Source organism: Uloborus diversus, chromosome 3 (genome assembly GCF_026930045.1).
Source record: "Uloborus diversus isolate 005 chromosome 3, Udiv.v.3.1, whole genome shotgun sequence".
Lineage (NCBI taxonomy): Eukaryota > Metazoa > Arthropoda > Arachnida > Araneae > Uloboridae > Uloborus > Uloborus diversus.
The window spans coordinates 4,425,074-4,447,855 of record NC_072733.1 but is presented as its reverse complement, the minus strand read 5'-3'; the positions used below and the strand labels follow the sequence as shown (position 1 = coordinate 4,447,855).

The following is a 22,782-nucleotide window of genomic DNA, read 5'->3' as shown; positions in this document are numbered from 1 at the left end:
ATGCATGTGAATGGGAAAAGTTCAACAAAATAAACACAATTAGTTGCACATCCTAAATTTACCAAGATGTGTGGCTGGTCATGATAAACTTACACACAATAAATAAATACGATTAAAGAAGTAGCTTCCATATGCTAAAAAGAGTTAAAAACTCCGGTTATAAAAAATAAAAAAGGCATACGATAAATAAAGGTTATGCTCGAATAGAGCAACCGGTTAAATCGATTGGCTGTTTTGATGAAATCAGTCCTACTGAAACAATTATTAAAACGTTATTTGTTGACACATATGTAAAATGACAACGGAAAGAAATAAAAATCATTGCTTGGAATAAAAGAGAACCGAAGCTAACTTTTTTAAAACAGACTTCTAAACAAAAAATTACTTTAAAAAGTAGTTTTAGAATTTATGTATCAAAATAAAAGAGAAATGAAGCTAATTAAAAACAAAATTATAGACGAAAGTTTTGTTTTAAGATTTGGATAGCAGCCAAAAAAATTTCGCTTTTAAAAACAATTACAGTAAAACCCCTCCTAACGGACACCCCTCAAAGGCGGACACCCCTCTTATGCGGTCAATTTTTAATTCCCCAGTTCCAATGCAAATAATATTATTCCCCTGTCTTGCGAACGCCTCTCTATTGCGGAAAAAAAAAAAAAAAAAAAAAAAAAATTGCCCGTTAGTGTCCGATTAGGGAGAGGGGGAGAGGGGGTTTTAGAGGGATTTTACTGTATTAGAATTTTATTTGCTAACCCATATGCAAAATGGCAACAGGGAAAAAAATGAAAATTCTAGACAACGTGATGTTTATTAACGTTTTAATCAATATATCCACTAATTACAGTCGTACAAATACGAGATTGGTCTTATTGTTTTTTCTTTGGGACATTTAAAATCGAACGATAACTCGTTCAATTCTCGACTCGCAGCGACTCTCGAGAACACCTAGCTTCAAGGACAAACAGACGGCAGAGAACAGATTTTAATATTATAGATAAATTGGAATTTTTATGAGAATGGATTATCGCAGTACCCCCTCAAGAGCTTCTTTCTGTGTTAAGACATTTTGCACTGATGAAATGCAATTTCTGTTGAATTCAGTTTTTGAGCTGTAGAATAGGCATTCTTATTTCAAAACTTTAGTTAGCTTTCTTCCACAATGTGAATTTTCTTCCCAACTTTTTATGTGTATGTGACCATATTCCGTGGGAAAGCATGAATCACAGGAAGCTTTACTGCTCTTCTATTGGCTAACATAAACCTTTATAATTTTAGTGAGGTGTTTTGTTTTTTCAAAAATATTGTTATAATTATTTGTTCAAACTTTAATTCATTTTATTATCCTGGCCAAAAGTTATATAAATATATATATATATATATATATATATATATATATATATATATATATATATATATCTATATATATATATATATATATATATATATATATATATATATATATATATATATATATATATATATATATATATATATATATATATATATATATATATATATATATATATATATATATACTAGCTGCATTGTCCGGCTTTGCACGGTCTACCTCGAAAATAAAAGTTATGTCAAGTACCGCTTGTTCAACAATCAGGTTTCAATTAGAGAAAGAAAAGATATTATAAAATTTCCCGTTAAAATAATCTTTCTCAAAGAAAAAAAACCCCGGCAAAATCAAATGTTCCCGATAAAAATTAAACGCAACCCTCCATAAATACAACTACAATCCTGAAAAAAAAAGAAAGAAAGAAGATAAATCGCCAAATAATAATCAAAAGAGGAAATTTTTACCTCAACGCGGAAACAAAATTTTATTTAATCACAGCCGAGGGAAAAAAAAAAAAAAAAAAAAAAGTGGCTACCTTCTAAACGCTAATTTTAAAATGAGATCGCGCAAACGATAATTTTCCGATTTAAAACTTCTGTTCCTTTAGGATTAGCAGTGCTTTTTAATATTTTCACGGTGATTTTATAGCCTTTTTTTTTCAATTCGAAGGAAATGGAGGAACTCTATAGGTATTTTTCGCGGGCTTTCGAATGGTGCCGAAGTTGAACTCATCGGATAATTATTTCGGGTAGAGAGAAATAGCTATGTAATGCCATTTTCGGGGCTTAAAATTAAAATTTGAACGGTTCGGTATTTTTTTGGCGTTCGAAAATCCCCTACGTACCTTCTCGGGTGCCCAAGTACCTCCCTGCCAAATTTGGTCGAGATCCGACGTAAACTGGATTTGTATAGGGAACATACACACGCACACACAAATACATATAGTCTTTGTTTTATTTATATAGATGTATTGCTAACGTAAAAATCAGTTTTTTACTCTATACATTTTTTTTAAATGTCATGTGTTTTGTGAATTAATCGCTTTGATCTCTGTGCAATTAAAAAATATGACGTGAAAGGCTAAAATTGAAATTATATTTGAACTGACCGTAAGTTAGTCAAAAACAAGTCACAGAACTAAGACCAACAAATCACTGGTTTTCAGTGTAATTAATTTAGCACCATTAGCCGACATACCATAACCTTATTGGCGATACTACGTAATTCAATCACTTACTTTTGGCATTGAAATTGTACCGTTGGTGCTTCATAGCTGCCCTACTATATCTAATCATGTATCTTTTCTTCGAAACTCTTCTTAATAGTGCATTTCATCATTATATTCTAAAATAAAAAATTTAAATGCTGCGCCTATCATAAGCAGAAAAAAAGTGCCCTTTTCTCGTGTTTTTAAGGAAACAATTTCTTTCTCCATTTTCTTGCGAGATTTCTTTCGATTGCTCGTTTTACTGCTCCTTCCTTTTGTCGCTAATTTGAAAGCTTTGAAACTGGACTCGAGTATCTTCAAAGGAACTGCTTCAGTCCTTTGACGACTAGGCACTTGTAGATTGTACAGGGCATTTTTATTTGGCATTAAATCTGCTTCAGTATCTAATAGGATATGCTGTTAAACATACCCTCATATTTTTTTTTACATTTTTTTAAGATGAAGACACTCTTTTCGAAACTTTAAAAGAACTTTTTTGTTCTCGTAAATGCATGAACTTTTTTAGATGAATGTTGTCGGTACACAAAAAATAATTTCGTGATTTTTGCAGCAACTTTTGCTGTGTTTTTCCAATCACCGCAACTGTAACCTTTTCTGAAAGTACTTTGTGCAGTGAAATAAGAACTTTTTTATCACGTCAGCCAAATAACCAATGAGAAACGCTCTAACAAATGTCTTCCGAGCCAAACCGTGGCAACACATATACAGCTAAATAATGACGATGTCACCTGCGATTCATAGACCTAGTGGTTTGAGCGATGGATTGTAAACTATGGAGATGATTGGTTCGATTCCTCCCTCTCTCTAAATGAACTTCTCTCCTTTAAGGGGTTTAAAGACCTCTAACCTTCAAAATTTTCGAAAAATTTTTATGCATAATTTAATTCTGAACAATTTGATACCTTATATATTACCATACGCTAAAAACTTTTCAAGTTATCGTAAAAATGCGTAAACTTCCCCCATAGAGATTTATCTTAACAGAAGATGTTTAAGCTGCTTTTTCTCAGGTGTAGGTTTCTCGTTTTTCGTGCTTGATATTTCAGAAAGTTTTTTTTACATTTCCGTAAAACTTTTCATGCATGTTTGTCTGGTTTATTTTTATGATCTGAGCTTAAATTTATTTTTTTAAAATCATTTATTTCCTTTTTTTTAGAATTTTATTATTAACTAGAGGACCCGACAGACGTTGTTCTGTTCTAACTTTGTAAATTGAAAAGTTAAAAATTTCAATAAACCATCAAGTGTTTGAACCGAAAAAAAGAATAAAAAGAAAATGTTTTAAGCTGCTTGGTGTCAGAATGATTATATTTATTACAACTTGATTTATCTAATGCCCACTGAGCAGTTTTTTTATTAACTATTTTTACTTACCTCCCGTACTTGATGGTTTGTTCCTTCAGCCGTGCTCAAAGGATAAAAAGCGTCCTCAGATATTAAGTGTAAAAAACTATCTACCTATCTAGAACAAACAGGAAATCCCGCTGCAACATCCACCATATGAAAAAGAATAAACAATCGAAAGGATATCTTTTTAAAAAATGATCAAGGTAAAAACAGTTATCTGATTAAGCGAAAATCACTCATCCCCCCTCCCCTCCCGATGTAAAATAAGTACATTCTTCAACTAAAATGACTAAAAACTCTTTAAAAATGAAAAGCAATTCTTACCAATTTAAAATATTTCGCCAAATAAACAAAAAATATAATAAGTTACATTAACAGTAACTTTAAAATGTAAACAAATGATCACGCAACTCTATTGTATATAGCCAAAGTCGCGAAGCCACCACGTTACTGTAATCCAGCTGATCAGTGAGCGAACCCAACTCCGACCAATTAGTAATCCGATCTTTTGAACGAAAACTTTTAAAACTTCATATATTACCTGATTTGTTCCTTCCACCAAAGATAAAGATCTTCCACTGCACTAAACTTTTGTGTACAGAGCTACCCTGTTGTAATTTATCTGGACGAAAATAAAATTTGTTTCATCTTTTAATTCCATCATCTTTTCCTTTAATAATGTACTGATTAGTTAGATAATCCTTAAAGTATTCTTGACATTGGTGCCAAAACTCAGATGGATTTGAGCAGAGAAACAAATGTTGCTAGCTACGGTACTTTCTGATCATTTGGTTAGGAAAACCTAAAGCACCGATCCGGTCACATGGTTCAACTCCGACGACAGAACACACGTTTTGCCTGAACCTTCCAGTACTTTACTTTAAAATATATCACGGGACCTAAAATCGTTTTTTTTTTTTTTTTAAGAAATGAAGGCTTCACACACACTCTCTCTCTCCGTTTTATGTATTCTCAATTGACATATCACAGTAGGAAATTTCATTACAAAAAAACAGAACTGGCTTTCTTATTGTCCCTTTGGCAACGGGTTAAATATTTATTTCAGTTCTCGCTCAACAATAGGTTAAAATAAATATTAATCATTTGGGAGATATAACCATCCAATGTTTAAATTTATTAATTAATTAACAAAAACGTTTCCGATTCGATCCATCGCGCTTCAAAACCATGCTTGCCACATCTTAGTTACACGCGAAAAATTAGATCAAAATCGGTCCAGCCGTTTAAGAGCCTTATATTGACAAACGTCCACACATAAGATTTTTATATATTAAGATATCAAAATTTTACAAAATTTTGGACGAAAATATATTTTTTTTAATATTAACTTTCATTTTTAGTAAAAATTTAGGTCTTGCCAAAACACTTTCGTTTTTCAAATTTATCAAATGCAGCTGATTTTATGATTATGAAATCTTTCGAAAATTGTTAGCCTAACTTGTAAAAGCGTACATATTTGCCTTACTGGTAATTCAAATTTGTGAAAATTTTTGAAGCGAAAACTTTTTTAGGCGCGTTAAGCGTTTTTGAGGTGAAGAAAAACCATCCATTTCGCGACACCGAAAGACCGTCACCTCACCGACATTTGGAATGCAGTGCATGAGTGGTGCTCCTTTACGTGCAATTTTTTCGTTTAGATTACGTGGCTCAATGGCGCGATCGGCACCTCGTCTGTGCCAAGAACCGAATTCGTAAGTTCGATCCTCACCCTTATATAATATTCTTTAAGTGAAAAAAAAACATCTTTAGTCGCGCTGAGTATTTTTTGAGATGACATTGTGTTCGACGTTGCCACTCTGAAAGTGGACAGCTAATTGTAATGGTTGTGGTTTATATTTCACCGGAAAAGTCTTCAAGCGCAATACGAGAATTTTTGTATGAAAATTTGATCATTTATTCTAAAGACACTTTTACATTGCTTCAAGATAAATTGGGAATAGCTTTGATAATTTGCAAATGATTCTGCGGGGGTATTTCAACATCAACTTTGCAGATGATAAAAATCTACCATTAATTAAATTTTTAAATGGGTAATTTAATTTGAAGCTGTTCAATGATTATAATCTTAACACTAAAAGACATAAAACTGCAGTTGATGCAGTCTTTAAGAGATATTTAAATAGATTCGAATCAAATTTTTTTATTTATTATTTTAGTTACCATAAACCTATAGTATCTGTTTTGGAATATAATAATAATAATGATGATGAGGGATGATGATCAGGGCGTAAAAAATCATGATATTGAATACGAATAATACATATGAATTTAAAAAAAAAATATATAAAAAAAAGGATTTTTTTTATTTTAATCACATTTTATAAAATTTAAATATATATATATTTTTGAAATAAACCCCGAATTATCCGGCATGCCCCAAAATTCGAATTTTCCGGCATGCTGGTCAATTTCACGGCATGTCGGCTCTTTTCGGCAAGTCAACTAAAGAGGGGTAATGCAGCAAATTGATTACGTGGAAAGTTCAGTATGTGTACTGTTTATTATTTTTATGCATGAAAAATTGGCTAACACAAACTAAGAACTTATTTTCAAATATTTCTTATATTTGCATCAATATTTACTTTATAAACGCAATGTAATAAACCATACCAAAATGTATACAATAGGGAAGATTTCGATTTTTCAATTTTATTTTTATATGATAGAGTAACATGTATGAACATCATAGGTGAAAAAAATTTTGGGATACGATAAGTAGTTTTTTTAATTAATTTTTAAAGTTCAAGAGATTGTGACGTCAAATGGCACAGGAAGTGACGTCATGCGCTCTTCCGCCGCGGGAGAAGCCGAAGGACGTGCAGTTGGCTTCAAAGACGAAACGTAAGACTTACCTCCTCGCTTTAACTCCTCGCGTTTCTGGAACATTAAACCTCTCATCCTCTCGAAAATATTCGAATACCATCATTGATGCTACTTGAGGAAGATTATTAGATTGTGCTTTAACGAATCCGGCCTCCATAGTGTGTTCAAAAGGATTATTGAATTTCTTAAAAGTAAAAATATCAGCGCGCTCAAAATGTCCGTAGCGAAAACAAGGGATCTTCGGCGGAAGGCTGCCCATTAGTGCCCTGTGACGTAAGCTCGTGACGTTTCAGAAGAGCGCACTTTTGCGCGTGGATTTTTAAAAATTCATCAAAAATCAATCACGGTGTTTTAAAATTCGGCGGTGGTGAATTTTTTAGTTTTGAGGGTCAATTACCAATATCCAATAGTCAAAATATGAACATTTAATAGGTTTCAACATTCCTATTGATGATTGGATTGTTGATAAACGTAAAAACTAGACTGTAACTGATATTTTAAATATACAAATTATAAAATTTTAATTTTTGGAACGACAATTAATTTTAAATGAAAATTAAACACGTACCATACAGAAAACCACACACACGCTCGCGCGCGAGCACACACAAACATACAAATTTATGATGTAGTTTTAAGTCTCTGTCGGCAGTCCTATGAAAGCCTTTTTTTTATTGAAGTGTTAGCGTCACTGGATATGTAAATCCTTTGGAAGAAAACGTTTACTCATTTGGTCTGAGGTATTCCAGAACTTCCGTTTCAGGAACTTGTCACTTGCACGGGACGTAATGCCACAACAGTGATACGTGAGTAGAAGATAATCGGACCGTGGACGGAGTTCTATGCTAGAGCGCGACGACAGTGCCTCTACGCGCCATAACGTCCATGAAATAGCATCCACTGCTTTAGGTTTCTGTGATGAGGAATTGGCAGGATTTTCCATGAAATCCAACAGATTGTGCAGGTGTACTAGACTTTCACCAGGCATTTATCGATAATGGCACTGACTGTTTGGGAAAAAGCGTATCCTTTTCTGGCGTTAGCAGAGTATGGGTTCATTGTTATACTCAAAATTGCAGCAGGACTTATCGGCGAAGATGACTTGTTGTCGATCGATACGCCATTGGCTGTGTTTCTAATTCCATTGAAACTGCAAGCGTCGATGGTTCGTCGGGATGGTAATTATGCATAAATAAATCCTTGCAAGTGGCCCATAACTCAGCAGATGCCGACAGACCTTGGAGTCCACAAATAACTGACACGTGCTGCTATGTTGTATCATGCGGGAGTGGACGCTGAAGGTCCGTGACCATTATGCTAATCATATGTATGTCGTCGAGTGAAGACGTCTACTGCGTGGACCTTTACTGAAGTTTAGAAGTGACCATTTTTCCATTGTTCATCTCTTCAGCCGTCCTCACAGTTGTGAGACCATATATCACATTTGGGACCATATTAGGAGCAATTTCTTAATGCGAGATTCGAACTTCACAGAAGCTAATAATGCAACCTTGTTCAAGCTCCGCTAGCTTATTGAATAGCTCTCTGCTTGTTTGGAGTTAGCTATTGGCTTTTAACACAGCTCCTTCTCTATAACAACTAAAAGACAAGATAAACATTGAAGTTCAACTTTACAGAGCTTTATGCACATAACTCACTAGTAAGGTGTGTGCATAAAGCTGGTGATGCGTAGGCTCGATCATACGTGGTCACTTAGTAATTCAAATCATTGACGAATCTCTTAACATACTGTGCTTCGTATTAGATGTCCTATCCGTAACTTAACTTAATTGTGTGCTAATATTTAAAAAACACTATACAGGAAACTCCCGATTATCCGCGGAATAGGGGGGTAGGATAACCGCGGATAAGCGAATTCGCGGTTAATCCACAATTAAGTTAATGTATGCAATGGTTGCCGAAATATCAATAACATTTGCATACATTTAAACTAGCTAAAATGATAACAGTGTATAAAAAATGTATGTAAAAGTTAAAAGAGGATAGCTTTTTAATGTAAATGGATTACACGTACGCGAGCAAATAGTTTCAATAAATTAATTGAAACAGATCAAGCTCCGAACACGTGCCTGCCATGTCAATAGGTTCATATCTGATGGGGCAGATTTCTCCATCCTTCAGGTATTCCATGAGATAAAAATCCGTAGATGTTTGGCTGTTTAGATTCGGGAGTTGAACTTTTACTTGCCTCTGCAAGAGCTTATCTCCCTCTAGTGGGATACAATCGGATTTCCAAGAACCAATACCATTATCAACGAAATTTTTACTCCTCATGACCTGAAAAACCGAAACATGCTGTTTGCCTGTGACATTTTGAATCACCGATTTCTAAAATGTTTATTTTCTGCCTCATACGCAAAAACGTACTTTTAAATGATAATAATAAATCACAATAGCAATGTTCATAGAAATATTAATTTAGAATAAAATTAATAAGTGAAACAACATGAAATAACCAAAATAAATCTTTAAAATTTATCTTTTTATAACTTTTTCATTTTGTTTAAGTTTGAGTTTCTAGCTTTTCTTACTTTAGTCTTTTTTCATTTTATTGTGATATCAGTTTCGATGCATCTAATATCTATATAATGTATAAGTTTTTGCTTAAAATTATAATATTTATTGTAAAATATAATAACAATAATAAAAGTAACAAAGATTCAGTTTTGAACCAGTAAAAAAATATAGTATGCATTTGAAAATACTCATACTGGATAAAATTAAAACACAATTCAAAATAATTTTCTGCAATATTTATAAATATTGCTTTTTTTCCTTAAATATATATAAATGAAGACATAAATGAATAAAGGCTACTGAGATTTGCGAACACTAAAACATCACGATACGTTCTTGAGTTAACGTACAGAATATTTTATTTAAACTTCGTCCAAAGAGGCAGAAAGAGAGAGAGTTAAGAAAAAAAGCTGCATCATTATAACTTTTTTTCCCAGTTTTTCACTAACGCTTAAACAGAGTTTCCTCTCGGCAAGCATCTTCAATTTTCTTTTACAGAACTTAGTTTTTATTTCCACTAGAGCACTCCGGTTGCTTTATTTATTTTCCATCTTTTATCTCAAATTGAGCTTATTAGTGCCTCATCTAGAGCGCAAACCTATTTGCTGGATTTTCGAGGTACAAAGCATCTTCCTTCAAAAAAAGTAGTATACAATCGTTTTCTTCCCTTCATTTTACTGTTAACTCTAATGGTGAAAGAAAAAAAATCGTTCCAAAACACACACACATTTTTGCATGTCTAACCCTTTTATTTGTTTCATTTTACAACAAAAATGATGCATAAAAAGTTAGAGCAATGTAAGGCAAAGTGAAATTACTGGGCAAACTGAGAAATGAAATGACTACTGTGCTTTTAGCGCCATCTATCTGGTAATATTCATGTAGTATCACATGTATAGTTTATTCCCGTAAGGGAAGAGTTATTTCTGAAGATCAAGGCACATGATAATACAGTCGAACTCGCTTAAAACGAATGCATGAAAGAACCGCGATAACCGCTTATTACAACCGAGTGCTCGTAAAAAACGGGTTTCCGAAACAATCATACACATTTATTTGGTTTGGTTGTTTTTTTTATTTTGGGACAGCACCAAAGAAGTTGATTAATTTTCTTTGAAGTTTCTTAGGGTCTCATTCCTGTGTTATTGTTTCTTTGAAACATTCATAGCAAAAGAAACATCGTCATTTACACTCCTGGTTTAGAAAATATTTTTTCTGCACATCTAAAGCCATCGAGATTGTAGAGAGTAGTTGAGCCTCAAATTTTTCACATTCGTCGATGTCCCTCCCCCCCCCCCCCGTTTTATTTTTCGCATGCATTGGCTTAAATTTAAGTTTTAGTATCCTCGGAAGTATTCATAAGTGGGGCTGCCAATTTCCTTTTAGCGATGCAACAAACGAAGAAAAAGGGAAACTCTTCGTTGTTTTAAAAAATAAAATAGTAAAGATAAACGAACAATTGAAATAATCGTGACAAAAAGTATTTTTTCTGTAAAATTTGAATGGAAAATGTGATTTTAAAATACAATTTAGGAACATCCATGATTCTCTTTTATTAAAATTATCAAAGTAAGGGCCGCGGAAATATGCGCTTCAAACATTTTTTAACGCAAAAAAAAATAAGTATCCAGTGCAGTATTCACTAGGTCGCACAGTGGGTATGTCTGTCTAATCGGAAACTATGGGCACGGCTAAAATTAAAGTATTGTGCATAGAGTAAAATTAGCATAATGGGATGGAGGACCGGAGACAAAATGTGCACGCCTTGTCTCTCGGCGGCCATACAAACCCATGCTTCATGGTTCTTCAGTTAAAAAAAATAGATAAATAAATAGGATGGCTTCATAGGGGCCACCGACGTAACCATATGTAATTTTTTTTGATGAAAAATATTGTCCTGAAAATCGTTGCTAAGTGGAGAAGAATGCATGGGTCGCCAAAATATATTTGAAACAGAGAGAGGGGGAAAAACAGTTTAGTGCTAAGAGATATTCAAAGTATCATGATGAATACTCACACCAGAAGTTCTGAATGCTTGAACGTAAAAATCGTAAGTAAATCAAAGCTTGATCAAAAGATGCAGGAGGCACATTTAAAATAAAATGAAGTGAAATAAATGAGACGTAAGGTATCACAGAAAATTACGACATCCGTTCAAAAGTTAAAAGTTCTTTTTCTGGGCGCTTGTATTTCAAGAAAACAAAAATATTAGGCTGGAAATTGAAATTTTTAATATGGAGGACAGACCTAAGGAGGACAGACGTGATTCTCTCTGTGGATCACATGCCAAAAATGCAATAGGCTTCTTAACAAAAATAATATTAGGAAGGCTTTTGGTCTTCTTACTGGACTTGACACCTAAAAGCGGCACCTTGCTATAATGGGTGTCAGTAATGATCCCATTTGCAGAGGTTACCTCTTTAAAGAGGAAAATATTACTGACACCCTGTGTGATTGTGAAGTGTTTTCTGCCTATAGGTTTGAACACCTTGGTCGTCATTTGCTTGAACCATGCGAGATTCACGATATATTAGGTGTTTGCTTGATTCTACTTCAGCTACTGGTCTGTTTTAACACTTCTGTTTGGGGACTAGAACAATAGACCTCTGGTCGCAGTGCTTGGTTCGGTTGAGCCCCCTTTCATTCATTTCATTTCATTCAATATTACCGAAGATCTTCAAAAATTTCATCTTCCAAACCCCCTCCCCCTCTAACAGTATTGAAAATCGCCTACGATTGCGTTAATTGAATTTCAATTTTGAAAATTTACCAGGGGAGGACTCCGAATCTCTTCATCGATTAACATTATCAAAAATCTTCTAAAACTGCGTTTTCTACAGATCGAACATTTTTCGAGAGAATGCCCCCCCCCCTCTCTCTCTCTCTCTCTCTCTCGCCAACATCATCGGAAAACGTCTTTAATCTCGCTTTCAGTGCTTCAACTACGTTCACTCTATTAAGGTTGGCTTAAATTACGTTTTCGGAGCTTTAATTTCAAGAAACTGGCGGTGCAGTCAATTTTAACAAAAAAAGTCTACAACCGCGTTTATAAGGCTTCAGTTTCAAAAAATTTCGGGGGGATGGCCCCGCATCTTTCTTCTCTTTAATATCACCATAGACCGTCTGAAACTGTATTTTTCGAACAACAATTTTCTAATTTTTTCCGGAGGAAAGCCACCGAACTCCCCTTGACCTCTCATACTCAGAAATAATTCACAATTGCGTGCCTGATGTTTGAAAATTTATCGGGGGTTGACCCGAGAGTCAGGGCCGATCCTAGGGTGTCGGCCGCGCGTGTGCAAAGATCTAATGTGCCGCCCCTCAAGAGTAATTTGCATATTTTGACTAACCTTTGACGTCCATATAAATATTTCTTCAAATTTCTATATCAAGTTCTAATTTAAAAAAGAAAAAAAAAAATCGAAATTGGCCTACGAAAAATAGCTTTAGTAATCTTTGGTTGTGTTTGGTTGCAAGGAGAAAAGAGTCAAGTATATTCAAGGAGCGTGGAGAAATTTTCGAAATTGACATCAAATATCGCAATTTTACGAACTTTTTAGAGACTTTATGGGAAAAGTAATGTTGGAGTCTCCTAAAATTCTTTCAAAATTGAAATCAATTTGAAGCTATTTTTTGTGACCGTAGCTTAGGAAAGATTAACGCTCTTCCCGAAAATTTTCCGTAACTGAAGTTTTAAACAAGCAGTTTTAGGTTATCTTTGTTGACGTTGCTAGAGGGAGGTATCGACAGTTTTCGAAATTGAAGTTTAAAACGCAAATTTAGGCTGTCTTTGGTGACGTTAGGGGATCTGGCAGCTTTTCTCCGGTAATTTCTGGGCACTATTGTTTCAAAAACCTATTTTTGGCTATATTTGAAAACGATAGGGAAAACGTGAAAATATTCCAAACCGAAATATTTTTCGGAACTAAAATCCATTTTAGGCTATTTTTGGGAAGGAAGGGTTTTGGGGCTCCCAAGTGGATATTTCTAAAAGCGCAATTTTATGCTATCTTGGTAACGTTAACAAAATTGGGAAGCTTCGGCGGATCTTTCGGATATTTTTCGATATTAATATCTGAAAAAGCACAACTATAGACTTTTGTTCATCTCACTTCGACAATTGATGGGTATATGCGCTAGCGCCGTAAAAAGTTACATAAGCCAGGCAGTTCTCCTCCAGAGTTTTTTAGAAAAACGTATTTTACGCATTGTTTGATAACGATAGGACAAAGAGCGGGCGGGGGAGGGGTTCAGTGTGTCCTCACGAACTGTTTTTTGAAACTCAAGTCAATTTCAAGGGATTATGGGTCTCTCTAAAGATGCTAATTGAGACTATCTTTGGTAGTAATGTTTGGGAATGGATTTTAGGGCCCTCCATCGCAAAAATTTCGAAAACGAAATAAGAAAAATGTCATTAAGTAAATTTTGATGACATTAAGAAGGGCTGTCTTCTAAAAGCACATTTTGGATTTTAAAGCATTCACATTTTCAGGCTATGTTTGATTAAGTTAAGGTGAAAGGGATGAATCAGAGATTTAATTGGGTCCTTAAGATAGGTGGTTAAAACAGCAAAATTTTCCGAAATTAAAGTCCTAAAAACGCAATTTGAAGCCTTCTTTAGTCTCGTCAAGGGGGTCATGGCATCCTTTTGGATCTTCGCTTTGGAGCGACGTTTAAATCTATTACTCGGGGCAAGAGCCCTGATCTGAAACCGGGCAGTTCATTCGTGATTTTAATTCGAAAAAAATGCTGTAAAGGGGGAAAATTACAAAATTTTAGTTCGTCATTCATATATGTTTGATTCACAGGGGGGTCGCAATTTTCCACTGTCTCTCCACGCATCCGCGAATGTTGAAATCATAATTTGTTGTTTGAAATGCTTGCGAGAGTATCTAATCAGTACTAATAAGTATAGCTTTTTTAAAATATAATATATAAAATATGTCTTAATTGTTTAGGTCTATAAAAGCTTGGGGGGTAAACATTAGTCATTAGTGGCCGCCCTGTGCCTTGAGTGCTCCTTTTAGAAAGCACCCTTTCATGCTTCAGGAGGGGGCCATTTCCCTCATCTCCCCTCCCCTGTATCCATGCCATATTACCGGTTCTGTCACAAATTTTGCAGCCAAATGAAGCAATGTGTGTAAAGAGTAGATATTAATGGACAATGAACCAACACAATGTTCCCTAACAATCTATTTTTCTTAAAGTATGCTATGCTGTCGGGAAATCGGCACTTACTTTGATAATTGAACATTTAAAATTCAGCATATTTATTTCTTATTATAAGTTATCTTGTGAGAAATTCATGAGGAATTTTGCTTCATTAAAAGAACTATACGATGCGGCCTGCGGCCGCCCCTTGCTTTGGCCGCCCTTGTGCGGTGCACACTCTGCACACCTGCTAGGATCGGCCCTGCCGAGAGTCTTTTCCTTCCTTAACATCATCATAGATCGTCTAAAATCACGTTTTTCAAATAACAAATTTGAAAATTTCCCGGGGGAGATCCCCAGGACCCCCCCCCTCAATACATAGTTAAACGTAACGTACGATTGTGTTTTCGGAACTTAAATGGGGGGGGGGAGTTATCGGGATTGGCTATCGGACCTCCTCTCTCCTTCCTTCCCAATTTAAATTTCGTCTAAAACTGCGTTTTTATAGCTTCAATTTCGAAAAAATACCAGGAATGCCAGGAAGCGCTCCGACACCCCTATTTCTGGCTGAATATATTCCTTCGGATTAAATTTATATTACTAGTACTAAGGTCTAGTTATAGGCCTGCTAAACCAGAAGCTAAATCTTCTCTCTCTATATATATTGAAACATGCGTTTGAAACAATTAAGGGGCCGCCAAATGCGTGCAGCCTCTCAGATTTTTGACCTAGCGACGGCCCAAGAAACCAGTACTGAATAAACTTAAGTATAGCACGAAAGTCTAAGTCAAACTCCAATCATGTTGCGACTTCTGGATAAACGCAACGACACATTCTGAAATTGACATCATGTTTTCGTCTTCACTTTTTACGCTGATCAATTACCATGATTGAAAAATATCTGATTTTCATAAGATGTGTTAATGTAATCATTATTAAATGACAAGAAAAAATTGTATCTGAAAAATGAAAGAATGCTGATATTTTGCTTACAGGAATAAAAAAATTAATTTAAAAAATATGTGGTTAAAGGAAATTTGCCGCTCCTGAAAATTTTTCTACCCTAGGCAACTGCCTACTCTGCCTATTGGGAAACTGGACCCTGTCAACAATGTTTTACTTTGTGTTTTCTTGTTTGGAAAAGCCTCTCCTCTTTTTCTTTTCTTAATATTTTTGACCCCCCGCCCAATTTCATCACACAGTGTCACTTCCCCTTACCCCTCCCATTCTATTCTCACCAAAATGTCACAACTTCACAACCACTCCCCCCCCCCCCCCACAATGCATAAAATCATTCGGGAACGACCCCTTAATAAAATTATGCTCGAAACTAAAAGTAACAATTGTAAGTTTCTATCTGTTATTGGACAGATTGAACAAAAAAAAAAAAACACTTCTCTGAATGACATACCCTGCAGTAGCGCCATTAACGCTAAGCCCCTACGAGCGGTGATTTGGTGGCCAAAAATGGAAAAGAAATCTTCTAATCCCGACATCTCCCGAGTGCTAACACTCTCATTCGTGGGTGTCGCTAGTGTCGCGTCAAGCAGCGCCTCCTGGCGGCCGGAAGTAGCTTCTGAATGTGGTGCTACGAGAGCAGTAGATTTTGATCGATGCAGAGCGTCGAGCAGCGCTGACTTGGCGAGTTGCCAGGCGACTGCACCTCTCCGAAACCTCACTCCTCATTCACTCACAAAGGACAGTAGCACTTCCGTCAACAGATGGCTCAGGCATATAATCGGGGATCTTTGATCAATGTTTGATGCACCGAGGGATGTGAAGGAATCATGATCCCTTACGTCTCATGCATGTGCTTCGGTGCAGAGCGGAATCCAGCACGAAGACGACGAGCATGGAAGCTTGTTTCTGCTCAGGTGAGTCACATCAAAGTGTCCTGACCTTAAAAGCAGAGTTTTTTTTTTGCATGGCAAAGCTAAATGGGCATCTAAAATCAATCGAAATGCAACCGAAGTACATGGGTAAAAATGGATAGCAAGCTCATTTTGACATTTAAAAAAAATAACAAGTGAGTCACATGAAAGTGTCTTAACCAATCAGAGCTGTTTTTCTTTTTTGCAAGTTAACACTAAATGAGCACCAAACATCAATCGAAGTGCAACCAAAAGCAATCGATAAAAACAAGTAGCAAGCTTATTTTGACATTCAAAGAATAGCCGGTGAGTCATCAAAGAGTCCTGACCTTACAAGCAGAGCGAGATTTCCCCCCCCCCCCTTTTTAAAGTTAAAAGTAAATGGCACTTATAAACATATCATCCATCGAAAGCCACCTAAAACCCATATTAATAGGAAGCTCATTTTGATATTCAAATATTAATAACAGTAATAATAATTGGTGAGTCGCATAAAAATGTCCTGACCTTAAAAGCAGAACGGCTTCTCTTTTCCTTTTTGCAGTTTAAAGCTTAATGGGGACCTATCTTCAATCGAAATCCAGATAAAACATATGGGGTAGAAATGGAAAGTAAGCTTTTTTTTTTTACTTTCAAAAAAGAAAAAAATATGGAGATGTATTCTGTGTTTTCCTAAAAAGTGTGCAATCGTTATGAAAATGAACAAATGCGATTTCATTTCACGGATTTCCTCAGTGGCACCATCAGAAAAAGAGTTCTAATGGAGATATTTTTCTATTTCGGGGGGGGGGGGGTTAGTTTTAGTCGTTTCCTGCTGTCAGAAAAGGAAACTCAGTTTTAGAAAAAGACCTCCAGTCTACTTCGATCGATGTTAACATCTTCTACTCACAAAGGTTATTTCATCTTTGGAACCTTATTTAATGATCACAAGTAATGCAAAACTTTCAGTTCTATGCATGTTTTGTGTCAAACGTTTGTTTGGTTAACAGCATTTATTTTTAACTAAAATATTTTGAATGCTCTTATGAAATATTTCTTTCTTTGTCTCTTGTATTAGAGTGCAGGACTGACATAATTAAACAGATATCGAATCAAATAAAAGCATGTGATTATGGTGATTACAATCGGAACTTTCAAAAGGATGATGCGCCATTCAAGTAGCTCGACAAAATAAAATCCCCCTCAAAATAAATTGGGGCCCTCATTACATAAAACATTCAGTGAATATGGTCCGACACACAGGATTTTTGTTAGAGTTAGTAGGTAATCGACGGCAGCCGATCTTAGCATTGAATAACGAAGTTCATCAAACGGGCAACTGTACATTGTTTTCAAAAGAAAATACGTAAAACAGACCATTCAAAGAAAATTACGTTGTATAGGGTAGACTTGCCAGAAAATGTACACTAAATTCTATGTACAATAACAATTTCATTTTCAGAAGAATATAGTTAAAAACTGTAGCATTTGGCACATGATGTTAAAGAAAGTTTTGCATCAGGTTTTATGGTGGTTTAAGTAAAACAGCAGCCCTAAACACGTCTAACAAGTGAATGAACCCAAAATTATCGTAATAAGAAATTATTGGAAACTTTGTGCTAAAACAACGTAAAATAAGCACAAATTGTCAAGACAATACTGCAAATAACTCTTTCAGAACTACGATAGAGCTTGTTCATAAGTACAAAAGTGCTTAATACACACACAAAAAAAAAAAAAAAAAAAATCGTGGGTGAAGTCAGCGAGAAAATGCACTTTTGTGCAATATTTGTTTTTTCATTTTCATCACAAATTTCTCTGAATGTTTCTGGAACAGTATAGAAAGAGGTTATACTGTAACTGGCCATATTTCGGGATGTACCCCCTCTATTCGGAAATTTTCTTATCTGACGATACAAAAGAGCTAAAACCAACCCATATTCCTCTCCGCGAATTATTTTACTGCCTACGCCACTGACTGTTGCCCATTCATCTAAGATAAAACTATTGAATCGTTATTATGTACAAAAAAAAAAAAAAAAACTCTATTCACTAAGTGTGTTGATTCACTGGTCAAACCATATCTTCTAGCTTGGCGTCAAGATTGACCTAACTTTAACGACGACATTTAAAAAAGAGCGTGAAAACGTATGTTAGTGGCCTCAACCCTTTGGGCATTCTGCCTAATCAAAGAGAGACTTCTCAGAGCATTGTTAACCTACTCTTCTGACAACGGCCCTGAATTGCAAACCTCGACGAATGGAGTTATCCGCCGGTGCTTCGAACGTCCCAACTATCGATCACGGGGTTAATGCCCCAAAACCAGCGTCCCATGTAAAAGCAGCTTTTCATGATTTAGCCCTCTGTCTAATAGTATTAAAAAACCGCTTTTCATCTAGTAAACATTGAATGAAAGCTCGAGTCTCGTACGCGTTGCTTAGAACGAGTTCCTTTTTTTTATTCTGTTTTAGGAAGGTTTTCCTATGACCTCCTTCGAACGCCGATCCACCAAAACAAGCCAATTATGTCCAATATCGTTTGGCCTTTTAAAGCGATGCTTCTGGTGTTCGCCTGAGATGTCAATCGCATATCCTCATGCAATAAAAGACGCATTGTGAATTTTGCTCTTAACAAATTTGTTTAGTAAAAAAAAAGGGATATTTTCGTGTGATTAAAATGAAAAAGTAATGTAAATAAAGCACAAATTCTTAAGAAAGTATAGCGTGTAACTATTTCATGACTGAGATGGAGCCTCTTCATCGATGCAAACGTGCTCAACACAGTAGAAACAGTCGCGAAAGTTTTTTTTTTTTTTGTTAAACACTTCTGCACTGATGTAGATGCACTATTGTAGCGTCGAAACTGCTATGTTCTTTTTTAAATTTGCGCTTTATTTACGTTGTTTTTTTAAATTCAATCATATTTTGACACAAAGCATATTTGATCCCTTTTCATTTAATATTGGGCTTGGATATATTAGTATGATGATTAAGACTGCTAGAAATGCTCTTTGAAAGTTATATATTTGTTAATTTAATTCTCATTCGATTGATATTTCATTGAAATTGTGACGAAAGAAAGTACAATTCATGTAAATGTACGTTATTGTACACTATAAATTTTTTCGTTTGTATTGAATTCAAATGGGATTATTTGCGTTACTAAAATTTTAACACACATTGGCGATTAGTTTGTGGTTTCTTCATATATTTTTTCAAAAAAAAAAAATGCCTTGTTTAAAAAACATGAACGCACACATTAATTAGTGTTTTTTATGTCAGATGTCATCTCTCACAGAAATAAAATTTAAATTTCATTAGTAATGTTTAAAAACTCTTGCCTAATACGCCATTTTTATGCTTTATATCAAATGTTAGTTGCTTCAAAGACGGTATTTTATCTAATTGTTACAAAAATTGTTCTGTGATTTCCAATTTGTTTGATGAGGTAAATTCTGAATTTTATCATATCGAAAATTTTGAAAGTTTTATTTTAGATATGACGTCTTTTTTTTTTCATTGGTCTTCATTCTGAATGTTTTAATTAACCAGTTCCTTTTTTTTTTTTGGATTTGCTTCTATTAGTTTTGAAATATATGTATGTCACAAAAAAAGTTATTTATGTAGAATAGTGTTATAATAGTTATGGCATAAAGCTTACAACTATTAAACGCACAGAAAATATTTTTAAATATTTATAATCCTTATTGTTGCATTTCAATTATTCATGGGAAATATAAATTGATTAATAATGTGCTTTTTGATAAATGCCTACTAAGAAGTTTAAGAACTGCACTACAGTAGCAAACACTATCATTAATTTTCGTTTAGTTTCTCAATAAAGCTCTTAATATTTTCATTTATTCAGTATTGTATCTTAATAATTTCAGGCACTGGGGTTTCCGATCATAATGGTTAAAACAATGGTATCACAGTGAAATACCGTTACAACGAATACCAATACAACGAAATACCCCTTTTAACCAAGTAAATTTTTTAGTACCGATTTTATTTCAATACATTGCTTGAATTCCATTACAACGAACGAAATTTGCGGCACTGTAAAGATCGTTATAACTGGATGTCGCTGTATTTTCATTTTCACTGCATATCTTGTGATAAAAACATTAGCATTATTTTCACTGTATCTTCTGATATTAGTTACAAATAAGGCGCTTTCTAAAAGCTTCACGTATATCTAGCAATTAAACAAATGATAAAGTGATATCAAGCCGTAAGAGTGTAGTTTTATTTGTTTTAAAATACCGCGAATTACTTAAGCCGCAATGCTTTGATGTTAAACTGATAGTTAAATTTGTTGACATCGTTGGTTCTGACTAGACTTGTCTCACAACGAAACAAAAAGTTTGTCAGACTACATAGTATTTCATTAGCATTATGTTTGAATATTTGGAGTGTCAATTGCTACGATTACTGTGTATTAAAATAACGACAATAGATCTGATTATATAATGTTTAGCAATGTTAGTTCTGCTTGCAGATATTAGAAAAAAGAGGCAATATGCGCACCATTTTATCTGCCTGGTGTTAAAATAATTCTGGATGATAATCTCTGGTAATATGTTTTTAAGCAACGTGACTAGCTCTCATTATGTAATGTTTTCTACTTCTAGACGTGAAATTATGTTTTCTAGCATTTATTCAGGCTAAGTTGTTTCAAATTAAAAATAACATTTGAGAGCACAGTATTTTATCAACATTACGTTGATGACTAATGCTATGAATCATAATATTAGTTTAACATTTCAATCGAAAAATGGAATTTGTAGAACTTCACTTTATGGCAATGTATAGCATTTTTTTTAAAAATCACTTTTAAAATTTAATTAAAGTTAGCAGTATCAAAATTCTATAACTTTCAGAAATGATTTTGTAGTGATTCGTTAAATGGAATTTTTTGATGTAATGTAATTGACCATGCAATACAATGAAATTACAATTAGTGTTCAGCAAGGCAACAATCCCTGACCTCCACTGCCCAAGAAACCTCTCTTCTACAATAGCTAGGCTACGTACTGGACATTTCAAGGGCATGAAGATTCTACCAAATAATATTAAATCCTATCCCATCTGCAAGCACTGTAACTATTCACAACTAACCCCGGACCATGTCTTTAATTGCCAGGCCATTATTCGCTCAATCCTCCAACTTGGAGCACCACCACATGAAATCCTTTACAGTCATTGGGCTCCAGAATTAGCGGATCTTGTTTTTAAGACTTTTGGAGCCATTTAAACCTTTCGCACTCTGCACTTCTTTGGACACGACAACAACAATTAGTGTTCACATTTCAAGTTTTTTAAACAAAGTCTGTTATGTACCGTATACTGCGTTGAGGAGTCGAGGAATAGATCACCATGAAAAAATTAACGAAAGGAAAAAGCATACAAGTAGGTTTCAGCAAACATTTTAGAATATACTTGCTTATGTCAAATCTTAACGAAATAATAACGTTTTGACAAAATGTGGACTTTGTAATTCTATTCTTATTCATTTTTCTTATTCCTCTTATATCTATTTTTCGTAATTTTTCCCCATGACCGTCACTTAAACCGAGTGATCCTTAATCAGAGTCAAATACACAGAGATCCGTATTCAAAGGGACAGAGAGCAGAAAAATTTTGCCTTAAATCATGGTTTCCCTTAAGGAGATACTACTGTATTTTTTGAAGTAGTTTAGGCCGAAAAATAAAAGAAAATCCTATCAGTTCAAAATAAAATGTTTCTAGCTCTTTATTTGAAACAGAAAATACGAGTAAAATAAAATGATTATACAGACTTTTAAATGAATAAACTTAAAAGAATAGATTCATGCTCGCAAAATGAATGTCACTGCCTGGACAAGGTTAGTTAATAATATCCAATCTACGTCTTGGCGATTCGTTTTTGAATATGTACTACGCGGACATATCTAAGAAGCGTCAGCTAGACTACAAATGCTGCTTATCACGGGTCGCTTTTAATCTTCCTATCAGATAAGGTTACACATTCGGACAGTGCTTCTCTTTAAACTGAGAATTAAATTGTAGAACCTGTGGCAGAAACATCAAAGATTTAAATGCCTGCAAGGAGCAGGGATCAATCTGGGGATTCAATTCACTTTTGCAAATTAGATTCCCGTATAAGTTTTCTTATTAGATAATATTCTTGTGTTACGATATTTTGCGATTGAATTAGATTACGGAATCGGAAATATTTGATGAGGTTTGTTTCCAGTTCCGTGAATGAAGGCTTGATTCGTTGCGATGCAATTTTCGAAAGGCAGATAATGTTTTTTTTTATTGAAATTGGTGAAGTTTGTTAAAATTATGTCTTTTGTGAAAATGAGTTTACAATCTTTTGTTGATTGTCACTGAAATTTGATTTGTGTATATGTTGCTGTGAAAGTCCGAAATGTTTTAAAAACTTCGACATTATTCGATGAACATAACATCCACACACCAAAGGCATCGGCGGAA

The 22,782-nt window shown here is 34.6% G+C and overlaps 1 protein-coding gene across 1 annotated transcript in view; it reads left to right on the top strand.

Annotated features, from left to right (window-relative positions):
• The first annotated feature begins 16,068 nt into the window (after window positions 1-16,068).
• Window positions 16,069-22,782, top strand: part of LOC129218462 (uncharacterized) — a 252,624-nt gene continuing 245,910 nt past the window's right edge. The window contains exon 1 of the mRNA XM_054852737.1: window positions 16,069-16,327. Within this exon, the coding sequence (XP_054708712.1) occupies window positions 16,241-16,327 (87 nt within the window). The 5' untranslated portion in view covers window positions 16,069-16,240. The remainder of the gene's footprint in view (window positions 16,328-22,782) is intronic.